Consider the following 15,208-nt stretch of genomic DNA (forward strand, 5'->3'; position numbering starts at 1 on the left):
ATCAGGTTTATATATAAACTTGTTAGTTGCAGTGCTTTAGACAGACATCAGCTAAAGCACTGTAATAACACATAATTATCAGTTTCTATAAACCAAGGTAGTTTGGAAGAAAAACAATTCCCATAATCCAGCTAATTCCTGCCCTCAGGCAGTCTCCTTGCATGATGAGTATGAAGTCTGTGTTCTGCTGTACCCTGCCAAGTTTGCTTTCAGTATTAAGGCAAATTAAAAGAATATGAGCAAGAAGGAAAATATATGCTAACAGTAAATATAGAGTAGTCGAAAAAGGAACTTCTATGCCAATTGGTCTCCAGCTTTATAATAGTGCATATAGCAACAATTTTCTTGAAGAATTAAAAACTAAGTTTTAAAAACGTCATACTACTTCACTGTGTTTCAACTAAGATAAGGTTCTCTTTTATAACAGTAATCTTGTTCTTTGCTTCCTTATGAAGTAAGATCATTCTTAAAATTTTCACTTCAGAAAAAAAAGTAAAAAAAGTTTTAAAATATCATTTATTTAAATACTTTGAAACTGCAGGGAAATTTTCATTCTTACTTTTTCAATTTCAAAATAAAGCAGATCACTATTTTAATGATAGGCACCATGACACATTAAAGGTTTACTGTCATATATAAGCTAACAGGGCCTACATCCTGTTTCTCATCTTTGCACATTACTATTGAAACAGTAACAAGAATGCTGAGGCTTATAATTCCTAATAAGTAACAACACTGACATCTAAAAATTCCTTCGACAAATTCAGGAATTACAAGTCTGCTGACAGTCATTGCTCTGCATAATTTTGAATGCTTGGGCATATGTTAGCAAAATATAACTCTCATTTATTATTTAATTTACCCTATGATATGGGAAAAAACAGATTCCAAATGAGGACTTTGGAGATAGATTCAATTCATTCAAATTTAGCTCACAAACTTATTTAGACCAAGCATTTTCTGTAGAAATAATTACCCAATTTAACAAAAAGGGGGAGAATAACTCTTCTCATGTTATATATACAGCACTCCTAAATAATAATACTGAACTAGAAACCTTACTTGTAGAATGGTTAAACACAGGTACCACGCCTACATATAAAAAGTACCTATTTTTTCAATAGCATAAAGCTTCAATTAAAAAGAAGTCAGATTGCTCCTAGTCCTCCTATATTTCATTTTTCTTAATAAGTGAAACACTATTTTACAAGAAAATACTTGTCCTGGTAAACACATTGAACTAAATAAAGATATTGTCTATAGAAATGAGACACTGAATGCAGATTGACATCTTTTTCAGTCCTTGAATTTATTACCTTGGAATTCATGTTTATTTGAATATCAAAAAAACAAATTCCAAAATTAATATTACCATGAGTGTTTGAAATCTACCTTCTTAGCCCTCATTTATGAACTTAGTGCTTGAGCCAATTTTGCTTAAAAACATCAGAATTTTTTCTCCTGACTATAACTAGTGTTCAGCATCAGTTTAAAATCCCTTGTACTTCAGTTACACATGAAAAAAATCTGAAAGTAATAATAATAATGCATGTTTCACCAAATACTAGTCTATTTTTACTCCTGACCCATAATCCCAGAAGAATACAATGAACTTTAGAAAGAAGGCAATATCTTCATTACAAGTATTTTAAAATTAATTTCTAGTATTATAAAATTTTTCTTAAAGAATATGAAAATCTGAGAATTAATAGAATGCTTCTTGACCATCACGTTTCAAGACCTTAGTCAAGTGGGATCCCCACAATGCCATACATATGGAATATACTTGATTATAATTACTATGCAATAGTATTAATGTAATCATTAATGTTCTATACTGCTAAATAGGTGTAATAGAAGAACAACATAATCCATAACTCAAGCTGAGTAAAGAAAGATAATAATCAGCTGGCACCCTAGTAGAGAACAGAAATATAATTTTAAATTCAAAATAGCATAGAGAAAAATATTGCAGTCAAATGACTATTTATGCATTTTTGTCCAGACTCTATCAGTATTCTCTTTCTGTCTCTTGATGATTCTCACCTCTTCCTAATTTCTGAATCCACAAGGAGTTGCCTTTTTTTGTGGGGTGGAGGTGGTGGGAGTTCCTCTTTAGCATGCTTAACCAGGATTTGCTCTCTCGTGGTCACCATAGTTACAGTTTCCATTACAGTTGTCTGTGTTACTGATGTCTGAGTGGTAGTGACAGCCTGCGAAATCTGTGAGAAGTACAAAAACAGAGGTCATACATTATTTCAATGACTTCAGTAAAGATTGTTTGGAGGAGCAATAGAAAATAATGAGAAACTGCTCTCATCTGATCATAGGCTGACCTTCAGAAAAAAACATTATACACAACTCAAGCTAGATTGTTTTATCAGACTCATGCTGTGTGAATAAGATATCTGCAAAAGCCAATATCAAAACCAGAAAGGATTCTAATGAACTTATAGTTCCCTGGAATCCGTGCTGAATGAAGGAAAGAAATGAATGGAATTTTATAATGGAATCGAATGATAGCAAATAAATAAAATGTTACTATTACTAAATATTGCTTTCAGACTGCCCCCATTCTGAAAATTTGCTTCCTGAGAGGTGATAAAGATATAAAAATGGCCTTAATACCAATTATTAGTGTTAACCATTCATAAAATTTTTCAGATAGAATGTAATCCACAATAACGTACTTGCATGAAAGGGCAGTTAACTTTCTGCCTGGAAATCTTAAATTAGAACACATGCACTAGAAGGCAAATTAATTTGCATCAATTTTATTCCATAATTTGAAAATAATATTTGGGGGTGACACCAGATACTAACACCCATGGCATGTAACACTGTAAACACTACCTATCTAATGCATTTAGCTTTGCTCTGATAATATGAAAAAAACTCCATTGTAAAGCTGCATTAAAAAAAAAGATGACAAATATCTTTTGCTCATATTTGTTTGTACACTGCTTGTGCATGTACTGCCTGTATACACCTTTTTCATATAACTTTTTTTCAATCCAGATATGGGCAGCTGTTCTTAAATATCTTAACTCATGAGAAATAGGCCACTTCTTTTTTTGATTCTGTCAGATGATGGCTCATTTGTCAAAACGCTCTAGTTATAGCTTCAATGACCACTTCACAGTTTAAGGGCAGTGAAATGGAAAATAAAGGAAAAAAAATTATACCAGAAGTAGAAAAAGTTGAGAAAAGCTTGAAAAGTCTTGCTTCTTTACTTTTGCAAATATGCAAGAATTAGAGTTTCCAACTCAACAATAGAAATGCCAGTATCTAAAAGTCCACGAAACTATAAACACATACATCAATTATCTATGACTTCTTGCATCAAAAACTCACTAAGAGAATTGAGTTAGCTTAGTTATTGAAACATAAGTGCTTCTATAAGCAATGAAGAGGCAACCAGATCTATGACCTTTCCCACAATGCTTTCTTGCATTAAAAAAATAAAAATAGAATGACATGGAAAGGGAAACACTGTTAGTAAACAGCCTCTTCCCAGCAGGCAATATCAGTAAAGCCAAGAAACCTTTATCCAAGAAAAAATACCCCAACAAATTCTTGCCAACTCTGCTGCATTCTTCCCATTGTCTTCTATGCAAAAGTCTCCCTGTTCTTTGTCCAGGCTGACAGTGGAAGTGAAGAGTAAGGAAGTGATTTCGTACTGTAAATTGTCAGTATTTCTCACACAGAGCAGTTAACTCAATACTGTGCTTCCACCTTAGAAACAGGCAGTTGTTTAGGTTTTAGAGCAGACTCTGGACTACTAAGAAGACTGAAAAATTTAGATTCAGAGCAGATTTTTAAAAAAATATATGGATTAATTATGTCAATTCAATAAGCTGCTTGTGACCTGCAGATTTAGGTAACGCATGAACTACAAAATTCTTCAGAAGAGAAAAACACCCAGTTGACTTTTCAATCACTAAAGTTGTATGTAGTAACATTCTTGTTTTAGTTCTCTCAACAAGATGTACTGATTTTGATTATTTTTTTCTACAGAAATTATGACAATATTAAGTAGTGATTTCCATATATTTTTATTGAAACTCTATACAGCATTTGTTCCCATTTTATTTTAAATAATTAGAAGGCAGAAGGAAAAGCAAGTTAAAGCTTCAGATATCTAGGATTCCATGACATTTGAAGATAGAACCTGACGTCATCACTCCCTGAACTGACTACACATAAGAACAGAAAGAATTTCTTGCCTATTATATAATTTTGGGCACAGTCTCTCTGTCTCTCTCACCTCTTCTCATAAAATTCTTATTACGCTCTGTTTTATCCAAAAATCAATGCTAGGATGATGTTTAGGACACCCAGGGTCATATCCTGCCATGTTTTCATTTGTTAATCAATACCAGGGCAGAGTTTCCAGTGAAGAAGGTATAGCACAGGATAGAGCAGTGTAGGCATGATCTGCAGCACAATACCAATTACAGGAGTAGCAGCTTCAGCTGGGGATGGGGAACTGCACTTCCAGAGCTGGCAGAGCAATCACTGCTCAGGGCTGTCAAGGCACGATAATGTGGGGGGGGTTAATGATCTGGATGTGAAAACAGTAAAAAAGTATTTTTCATGCTTAATCAACAGGAGTGGAGGTTAAATACTATGTTCTTCAAAAGGAGAAAGGAGATGTGAATTTGAAGTTCATAATTATTCTAATTACAGACAGGGTAAGAATTAAAGGTAGATTGCAACCTTACTGTGTAACATGAAGCTGGTTCACATGTAAACTGCATACACTTTAGTGTGCAAAGGACAATACTTAAAAATATTAGTAATTACAAAAGAAAGAAGTAACTTTTATTGGCTTACCTGGTGAAAAAAAAAAAGGAAAAAAAAAACCCAAACAAACACAAAACCCCCCAAAACAATAAAAAACACACAAAACAAAAAGGCAAAACAAAACCAGCCAAACAAAAAAAAACAAAAACAAAAACAACACAAACTCCCTCCCAAAGCAAATGTAAACAAATAAATAAAATACCTAAACAACAAAAAAACCCCAAAATATCCAAACACCTTTTAATCACCAGAGTGGTGTGTTTCATATATTATTCAAAGATGGTGTAAGTAACAACTCTATTTTCTTCATCCTCCTCAGTCCCTGAATACAAATGTGAATCTGAGAAGGGGCAATACAGACTCGGGCTTTAACCCACTAGAAAATCATATGGAAAGGGCTAAGGTGACTCACAAGGCTGAACATTAAAATGCTTTCAAAATACAATGCTTGCCTGCGGTTTCACATCTAGCCCATCTTTGAAACATGTTAAAACTCATCATTTTTCCAAGCAGACAAATTCAAATCTTTTTCATCATCTATAGGCAAACATATGTACAATGTGTGTACAGCACTTCAGTAGTTTTATGGCATTTTATTTCTCATTTATACAGCAGCCTTCCTTTAATGCCAACATTTATTACTGTCTTTGGAAGTGCCCTCTGTCCTGATGAACTCATAATTTTCCTTTACACTCACTTTTGGAGCTGTCATCTGTTTTTTGATGAAATTTATCTCTGTGAGTGGGGAAGTTCAGATGAAGAATGGTGTTTTCTTTAGTTTGGAAAGATTTTTAGTACAATTTAGTGGAGCATAATGAACTCAGCAGAGCTGGGTTTAGAGTTTCTGGAAGCTCTGCATCTAGCCTAAGCAAGCTGTCCTTGTCCTTGATTCCACTGTGTGGTCAGTGAAGGAAAGCTGACATTCTCACGATGAGGACAAACTGCTTTTTAGATTTCTCTCTCTCTCACCTCCTGGCCATCCAGTCATTTGTAGCAGGAGCTTCAGGCACGTGTTCTGATTAGATTCTTGAATCCAGGAGCAATTAATTGAGCCAAATGTAGGAGAACTCACATTCTACTTTCTGCACTTTTCCTTTGGGATTTATAGCTACTTTATATGTCTAGTTGGAGAATCATCTTTGAACTGAGCCTGAGGTTGTCTCTTCCATTTAATTTCTTATTTTGTTAACAAGTTAATCATTTGGCAACACTTTATTAAGAGGGGAAATAACTAAGGACAAAAATGCAATTATGAAGGCCCTATGAAAATTATTAATCATAGAATCCTGAAGGTTGGAAGAGACATTTAAGATCATTGAATTTAACTATTGACCCAGCTCTGCCAATTCCACCACTAAACCACGTAAAGTTAATTTTGGAAGCAATAGCTAAGCCTGATGAATAAAACATACATTTTCTGATAGATTTTAGTGCAAAATATTCTATTTTTCGCCCTCTTAAAAGTCTCCTCCTCAGTTCATGAATAGAGAACATAATGAGATCTTGCATTTTTTCCTGCAGTGTAAACACATAAATGAGCTCTGTAATGAATACATGTGAAAACCTCACTGAAATCATCTGCCCTGCCTAGACAGAAACCCATGGTGACAAGCACACCACCAGTATTTCACAGAAGATACATCTGAGCAGTGCAACAGTGCCTTAGGAACAGGTTCCTCAGCCAGGTCTAGCTGTGCCATGCTCCCAGAAGGTGAAGCAGCATTCCCATGACAGCAGGTCACTTCTATCCCAAGCAGAGCAGCTTCCCCTTTGAGGAAAAGCCTGTCCACTGGAGTGTTCTGCTGGGATAGGACAGCTACACTCTCTTGGGAATCCTAAGCATCTCCCAGCTGTGCTGATCTCTGTTTACAGCCTCAGGTCTGCTCATTTCATTTTCTGTTATCTAAGTTCAATTTTCAAAACTGGTAACTGCATTTAGGAGCCATCACCAATCTGAATAGGGTTTGAACAATTTGGAGTGACTTCTAACTTCCTCAAATCATGAGACCCTACCCAGCCCAAATTCAAAAATGAATCTCTGGAATTTTCCCCAGCTTTGAAACATGAGGTTTTCTACAGCAAATACACTGTAATTAAATCTTATTTTCAACTCCTATATGCTGTGTACACAATATGGTTTTGCTTCCTAAGTGAAATGGTGCCCTTCCCCCATTTTCTTCCCTTATATTCTCCCCAACTGATTTTTCCAACTTCAGCTGCTTTTTCTATCACAGAGTAAACTAAAATATTAAGGTACGAGTTGAAAGCAAGGTTACTAAGAGGGATTCAGATCACTACATAAAGAATAGCAGCTTTTCTTTAATTACCCAAACATAATTTGGTAGAAGTGTTAGTAGAGAGCAAGCAAAAAGGGCAGCATGCTCAAGGGAATTGAATCAAACTGGCCAGAACTGAAAGAGACCTGTATTGACAGGACAGTTACCTGCTGCAACATTCTACTCTGTGCTGACTAATTAAAAAGCTTTAATATCCATTTCCATTTTACCAGTCACACAATGACAGCTCAAATATAACTGAGTATCTCAGTGAGATACTCAGTATAACTCAAATATATCTCAGTGAGATAATGAAATGGAAAAAAAGGGAGCTGGTTTGGCTTTAAATCCAGTAAGAAAGAGAGGCTAACAAGATGTCTAGGCAAAGTAATTGGATATGGGTTTGGGTACTACACCAGAATGCTGAATTTTGTTACATGGCTTAAAGCCTCAATTTCTTTTTAAAATATATTACAGTTAACATAAAGTGGTCAAAATAATAGCAGGTTGTATTTTTTTCCTTGGCACTTTGGTTACAGGTACAGATTGATTTCTTTATTTTTCCGAGAAATTTCTCTTTTTTGTAGCCTCTCTTTTTAGTTTGTAAATCAGCATATCATATGCAGAAGTAAAATAGCAATGAATTATAAACTTTTAATGTTGAAAAAAAAAATTTCACTTAAACTAGTGGACAGTTCTTGCACTAATTGCAGACTACGTGCTATTTAAAACATACGCCTATAAAAAAAGTGTGTTATTATAGGTTAAAAATAAATTAACAGGAAAGGTTTTTTCATTCTGTTTTGTATCATCCCTGAAAACATAGTTAACAACCCAAGAAAATAATCAACACTATAAGGAGAGATTAAAAACTAAAAAGATAAATAAAATTCAGGAACGTGATATTACAGTTGTACTATGCTGTCCTAAAAATAAAATATGTCTTAAAGAATCATGCAGGGGAAAAAATTAAAACAAGATGACAAACGGCACCCAAACCACCTCATGCATTTGACTGTCAAAGGATCTGACTGTCACAAACTGATAAAACTGGATTTTACAAACCTGTTTAGAATTGCTCTCCACCTTCTGCACAAGGCTTTCCCAGCGCTGGGCAAAATTTTCAAGGCGACTTTCCAGCTTTTGAGCCACTGCTTTATTTTTCACAGCTACAAGGAGATCTTGGCTGAGCAACTTCAGCTTACTCATCATTTGCCTTTTCATTTCTAGATCTCCTTTTAGGATCTGTTAAACAAAGTAACAGAAGGAAGAACACACATTCATATATATATAAAAAAAAAAAAATCCAAACCAAAACACCAACAAAAAGAAAACCAACAAACTTAGAAGAAAAAATCATAAGGAGAACATCAGAAAGAGCTGAAAATGCTGAAAATGTGTTCGGGCTCCTATAATTTCATGATGCTATTTCCATAAAAACTGCTGGCAGAGCTTACATAGCAACACAACATGGCAAGTGGAGAAATTCCAAACTTCACAGCAGGCTTCAGGTGATGACACAAATCGAAAAGCTAACAGTTGTGTCACAGAAGTAACCTTAAAGCTGCACTAATGGTAACAACTATATCAACATGTCAAACAATCTAAAATGTCAATGTACTTTGTTATATATTGCATATTGGAAAAAAAAGGTTCCTAGAAAAATAATAGTTGATCACAAACCAAGATTAAAAAAACAAAAACAATGCAAACAAACCAAAAAAAAATCAAAACAAAAGTCCAAACTAAGAACACAAATAAACAAAAAATCAAAACACACTCTGTCAAAGGACCTTGAAATTCCTGAGATCTCTAAGTGCAAACCTGCCTGTGAAACAGGCTGTTCACAGACCCAAGGGTCATCCATAGCTCCAGTTCTTACCTGGATTTACTTTTTAAAGCCTTAACTCCTTAACTTCACTGATTTTCATTCCTTAAACATTCATTCTCTACACCCTAGTCCTGCTAACCATGGCCAAATTTTGAACTCTCTATGCAGTTGTGGGTTGCATTCTAATCCCCAAAGAATGAAAGGGATAATCAAACAAGTGGTTAGACAACAGAATTTAGTCTATATATATATATTTTCTTATGTCTATATAATCCAAAATTGTAATTAAAAACACAACTCAGCAAAAGAAAGATTGTCTTTGTAATCAGTGCTCTTTCTAATCAGATTTGATTTGAAACATAATTACTAATGGTAGGCACAGCTAATAGAAAAATTTAAATTGATCTAGCCCTGAGAAGTAGAAGGTAACTTTATATTGAAGAATCTCTTTTCAGAGTAGTAGGAGACCTAACAGATGGAGGAAAGTAGATGCAAACAAGTTTAGCATGTTAAGCTTCAAGCATGGTTATATTTGACCTTTTTTTACGCCTACAGCGTCAGAAAAAGCTCATGTGGAAGCCACCATACACTGACTGGAATAATAAAAAATTGTTATCCTGTGAAACATTAGTTAGTTCTGAAGAGATTTCTAATCACCCCAGCCCACAGCAGCTGTATAGCACACCCTTGAGTTCAGCATCAATCCAAGATACCTGGAGCACAAGCAGGAAGTGAAACACTACAAAAATAAAGATGCTAAAAATTTCTTTTAAGGATACTACTCACTGAAATTTAATATGCTTTTGTGACAGCTACAGTCAATCTGGAAAACTATACTGAGAGATTCTGTTTTCACATTTCTTCATTAAAAACCTGTCAATGTCCCACAATAACAAAAAATATGCTCTGGGTTTTTTTCCAGTACGAGAATAGACCTAAAATAATAATAGTAACTGAAAAATATGTAATTTGCCAATTTGGAAGGCAAGACATGGCAGTGTGTTTTAGGAAATTAATTATCAAATATATCAGTCATAACTTCTGTCAAGTGCATATTGTAAACCCTGATATTAGAACATTATAAAGTGATTTCCTTATTTTTGGTGATGTTGTTCTATTTTTGGAGGGTTTAAGTTTTTAATTTTTGAGTTTTTCTTCTCCTTAAAATCAAAAACTTATTTTGCTTAATGTAATAGTTTGACCAGCAACAACCACTGTATCATTAGTTTTCAGCTGCAAAGAAATTTATTTCAGTTAAAACCAGTGTAATATCTAACTTATTTTATATATGTTAAAAAAAAAAATATATATATATATTTAGAGGTAGATTTTGTATATCTTTGCAATAGCTCTCAGTATTTTTTTTTACAAAACCCAAACAAGTAAACAAAAAAAAACAAACAAAAAAGCCCCCCAAAACAAAAAAACCCTAAATATGACAACTTCATTTTACAGACTACAAAATATAGGCCTAGGACATGAAAAGAATCTATCAAGCCTGTGCCATATGTGGCACCAAAATTTCATCTCAGTTCTACATTCCCAGTGCATGGCATCTTCCAGCTCAGTCCATGTTGTTTCACCCTACACCTATGTAAGGATTAAAGTCAGTTACAGTGTCATTGAATTAATGGTAGGTGGAAAACTACAAAAACAAAACAATTCTTGTTGTTCTAAGGAACTATTTTAAGAATTGGAGCAACTACCTGCTAAACAGTTTTTCTGACCTTTAAACTAGGAAGATCCCAGCAGAGAGCTGGTGACAAAGATAAATTTTCACATAAAATACTGAATAAATCCTTTGAAATAAACAGCAGTCTGTGGAGGATCCCACACCAGAACAGGCAGATGTGCTCTGAAGGAAACTGAACTGTAGAGAGCCCACAGTGGAGCAGGCTCCAGTCTGTGGACATTAATGTGATATAAAAGTCAATTTTTTTCCTACTGTGAACAGTATGTCAAAGACCTGCTTCACACCAATCAATTTAGAATGCTTAGGGCTTTGTAGGAGGGTTGTTTAATTTCAAATCAACAGTCCCAATGCTAAATGGTTTAATAAATTACCTTCAGAAATTTCCATCTGGTTAAAGAGACTGGCTAAAGAACACAGCAGAATATCTGGCAAAGTTCTGCATATAAGTGAGGCAGAAAACATAGGCTGGAAGCTCTTATGTCATATTACAATATCAAACCTATTCTTATTAAAGTCTAATAAGAACAACTAATGCTGTAATTTCTTGCTGGAAATGACTTGAAAACTGAGGGATCAAGATATTTTATTGTTAAGAATATAAATATTTTTATTTTAAGTGAAAAGATACATTTTTATTCCCTCACAGACTTACTTTTGCAATTCAGACCTAATTATAAGGGTGATCCGTGGTGACAGCTTTCCTCTACTACATTTAAATACGTATCAAAATAAAATACACCAGGAGACAGGCACAACATGCATGTCAGGGTCAGCATGGGATGATCCCATTTTCCCCTATTTCTAAAAGCCAGTCCAAGAGCAGAATCTATTCCATGCAGAAAAAACCCATGATGTGGCTGATATATTAATACAAATTCCTGAAGGTTCAGACAAGATTAAAATAAATTGTCATACACAAGACTTCAAGCAAGTTGTCATTGTGTGAATGTAAAAACACTCACTGAAATTTGGAAACTGCTTCTGCTAAAACCTGATAGAGGGAATTCCAAAAGTAGAAGTTACTTTTCTGCTGCAAATCAGACACTGAAGAGGCAGTTTTCTTCTAGCATACCACCAATATTTAAATACCTAAACTATTGCATTATTAATCATATTTCTAAAAAGATCAAAGTTATTCCTGTGTAAAAAGAGTAAGTTGCAATTAATAAACTCCACCTGTTCCGTTAAGGATGACAGGATTCTTATTGAAGTTCAGAGCTATGGAAAAATAATTTTATTTATTATTTTATGTTGTTCACTCTGTTTCCTCAGAGACCACAATTATTTAATGATAATAATGCTTAACGATTTGAACTGGCAGCATAATTTTAATACAACTTTAACTTCATAAGAGTTTATTAATGAAACTTACAAAAGTACTACAAAAGCGTTTCCTTCTTAACATCCTATTTTCAAGAAATTCTGAAAGGTATCCAAACTGGCCCTATCCTTAACACTTGCAAAGCCTTAATAGTCTGCTGCTTCACAATTTGTGATAAACATTTCAACCCTCTGTACCTATGCCCTCTAGCAGCCTTCTGAAATCCAAAAGTACACATTTTTTGAATAAATTTGAATTTCTGGCAATAAATTTTTCCTACTGAAGGTAATCTAAAGCATTTTGAGTTGTCTCTAATCCATTATGTGTTAAAAGCCTGGCTTGAAGTCAGCCTCAAGATGGCTCACATGTTAGATTGCTAGAATTTCCAAGTATATACACTGAGGCAAACACGTTTTCCTCCCTTTACAAAGAAGTTTACTTAATCTTAAGAAATCTTTAATCAAAATCCAAGTCTGTACTTCTAAATGCATATTTTTATTAACCCCTAAAGAGTTGAGGATGGAAAAAGAAGGGAGAGGAGAAAAAAACCCTTTATGTGACAGTGTAATAATTAGTGTCTCAAGATTATGCTAAAAATCAATCTTCTGGTTCTTAAATTAGCTACTGATTCATTCTATGAATCAAAGGAATATATATCAATAATTCCTGACCAGTTACAACAGAATTAAACAACCAGTCTCTGAGTTTGGGGTTTTTTTCTTAAGCTTTATACATTCGTACATGTGAGAATAAAATAGTTACTCAAATCTCAGAAACCTCATGGTATTTTTATCAACCTAGAGCCTGAATGTTTCTACTTTTAATGTAGAATGGTGAGAAAGACATAAATCCTAAATTAATTTTTAAAAATTTAAGCTTCATCTTTAGATATTTCTAAAAAAAATATTTATATTCAGTAAGGAATATTTAGCTAACAATAGATAATTGATATGTCATATTTATTATTAAATAATTAATAATGGCTAATTAATAATAAATAATTAAATAATTAAAAGATTACCAGTTTTGTCCCTAACAAAGCAATAATTCACCTATTTTAACCAAAGCATGGACATGACATGGACATATTTCCTTTCCCCTAAATTCCAGGCAGTCATCATTACACACAGAAATAGCACATACAGTATCATTTTCTTTATAAAGGTCCTAGTGCTGTGAAGCCATTGGCAAGTCTAGGATGCCACAAGTTTTTAACTTCTACAGGCACAACCAGACCTACATTCCCTCCATAAAGACCATGCAGGGCGGAGAATTTGCTGAAGAGTAAGGTGGAGGATGTGGTGAAAAAAATGCATTTAGTGCATGTAACTACATTCCTGATGCTGAGGTACAGTGCTAAAGTAACACTAATTTCCTAACTTCTGAGCCTTCAGCTTTTTCAAGTTCAAGGAGTGTAGATTGCTGTAGGATAAGTACTTACTCATATGCATATTCCTTTGCACATATGTATATATAGTCTCACACACAATATACACACCAGCAGTATCAACAACAAAACTTTCACTATAAAAGTATACATACTTTTAAGACACCAAAATGCTATTTTATTTCATGAACTTTTGACCAAAGATACAACCAAGAAATCCATCTCTATCTAGTGGCTCCTTTATCAGCAAGGCTATGTACCAACCTATTCCATCCACATGAGGCAAAGCCCAGTCCCAAAATATGAAATAGATGTTCTCTTCCACCCTAATATCTGAGAGTAGGGTAAAGCCATGTGCATGCAGACTCAAATTTAGGAAGTTGGACATAAAATAGAAGAATTAAAAATACATACTGCTAATTTGCTTAGATTGGTCAGCATTTCATTCTGATCTCCAAAGCCAGTTGTATGAATTTTGCTCACAGCATCCTCTTTCTCAGTAAGCCATGCATCAAAAAGGCACTGAAATAAAATTGGAGAGAAAAAACTTCAGTCGGGCCTTTCCTATATAATAAAATACATTCTTATATTTCCTATGATGTTTTGAAGAACATTCCAATTTATAACTTAAAAAGGTACTAACCTGTTCTTCTGCAAAATGCTGCCATTTACGAAGAATATCTTGCAGAAGCACCCATCGTTCTTCTGTCCATCTACAGATGGCTGCCCACCGTTTTCCAAAGTGCTGGAGAGAAAGAAACACAAAAAAAAGAGTTTTGCATTTGTTTACTTTTTTTCTTCCTAAACAAGGAAAGCTGTTTTCCCTATGGCATTACAAATTTTTTTATGGAAACATTTTCCTTATTCACATTTTCTTTCAAGCATATGTCCTTAAAATATGTTGCATATCACACTGAAACGGATTTTAGGACCATTTGAAATAAAACCAAAATGGAAATAATAGGGAAAGCAATAGATCTAAAACCAGAATATTTTAATACTAGTCTACAGACGGTTTTCTAGCAAGTTTCTAGAATTACACTTTCAAAAACCCACTCTATTTCAAAAGTTTAAGATGCCCAAAAGAGAACTACCTGAAACATAAACATGACTGCCAAAGATGTGGCCAAAGCAGAAAAATAAATTGTTTTTTAAGTTGCATCATCAGTACAGTTGGTCAAAGCTCTTACCTCTTTTAAAATATTGCAATGGAAAAAAATAAACAACCCACCCTTTTAAACTTCCACACCAGCACAAATCCCACTGAGGTTTCCTAGGTAGTTGCAGCATATGCTACTACGTATGCATTTAAATTACACAAAAAAATAACCATCTTGTTCTCTTCTCCCTTATTGTAGTTGATGATAGAAAACTTTTATTGCAATGATTTTTAGTCACTTAGTTACCCCTGGACATCAAATGTAAATTATTCAGCTGGTCCCAAAAAAAAAGAAAAAATCTCTTATAAACAGCTGAAAGATACTCTATACTACTGCATTCTTAATTTTTCATCCACTTCAAAAGTACATCCTGACAAAAAATATAACAGTTTCTTCCTTTTTTCACATTTAGTTATTTACTTTATGACTCTTATGGGTCCCTTATAACTTGAGATATTATATGATGCTATATATTTTGTATTTACATATTTCTCTTATAAATTACAATTTAATTTTGGTAAAAATGTAGCATCCAAATAGTAGATTCTTAAAACTGAGTAAAATTACAATTGTATTTTCAACCAGGAAGAAAAAATTAAGTTTCACTTCCTAGGATATGGAAGATAAAATTTCAGAATGCCATCTGAATTTGTTGCTTTAACAGTTTTATGCCACAGTAAAAAGTCAGCAGATACAATTTTCCATTTAGTGGACACTAAAACCATACCTTGCTA

General features: G+C 33.9%; 1 protein-coding gene across 14 annotated transcripts in view; it reads right to left on the reverse strand.

The window, feature by feature from the left end:
* Positions 1 to 15,208, reverse strand: part of DMD (dystrophin) — a 1,142,416-nt gene that overhangs the window by 678,367 nt on the left and 448,841 nt on the right. For all 14 annotated transcript variants that reach the window (XM_088160350.1, XM_088160356.1, XM_088160354.1 and 11 more), the window contains 4 exons: positions 13,958 to 14,059; positions 13,729 to 13,836; positions 8,148 to 8,327; positions 2,047 to 2,222 (listed from right to left, as the gene is read on the reverse strand). In XM_088160350.1, coding sequence (XP_088016476.1) covers positions 2,047 to 2,222; positions 8,148 to 8,327; positions 13,729 to 13,836; positions 13,958 to 14,059 — 566 coding nt within the window. The remainder of the gene's footprint in view (positions 1 to 2,046; positions 2,223 to 8,147; positions 8,328 to 13,728; positions 13,837 to 13,957; positions 14,060 to 15,208) is intronic.

The sequence above is a fragment of the Sturnus vulgaris genome, chromosome 2, assembly GCF_052056855.1.
Source record: "Sturnus vulgaris isolate bStuVul1 chromosome 2, bStuVul1.hap1, whole genome shotgun sequence".
Lineage (NCBI taxonomy): Eukaryota > Metazoa > Chordata > Aves > Passeriformes > Sturnidae > Sturnus > Sturnus vulgaris.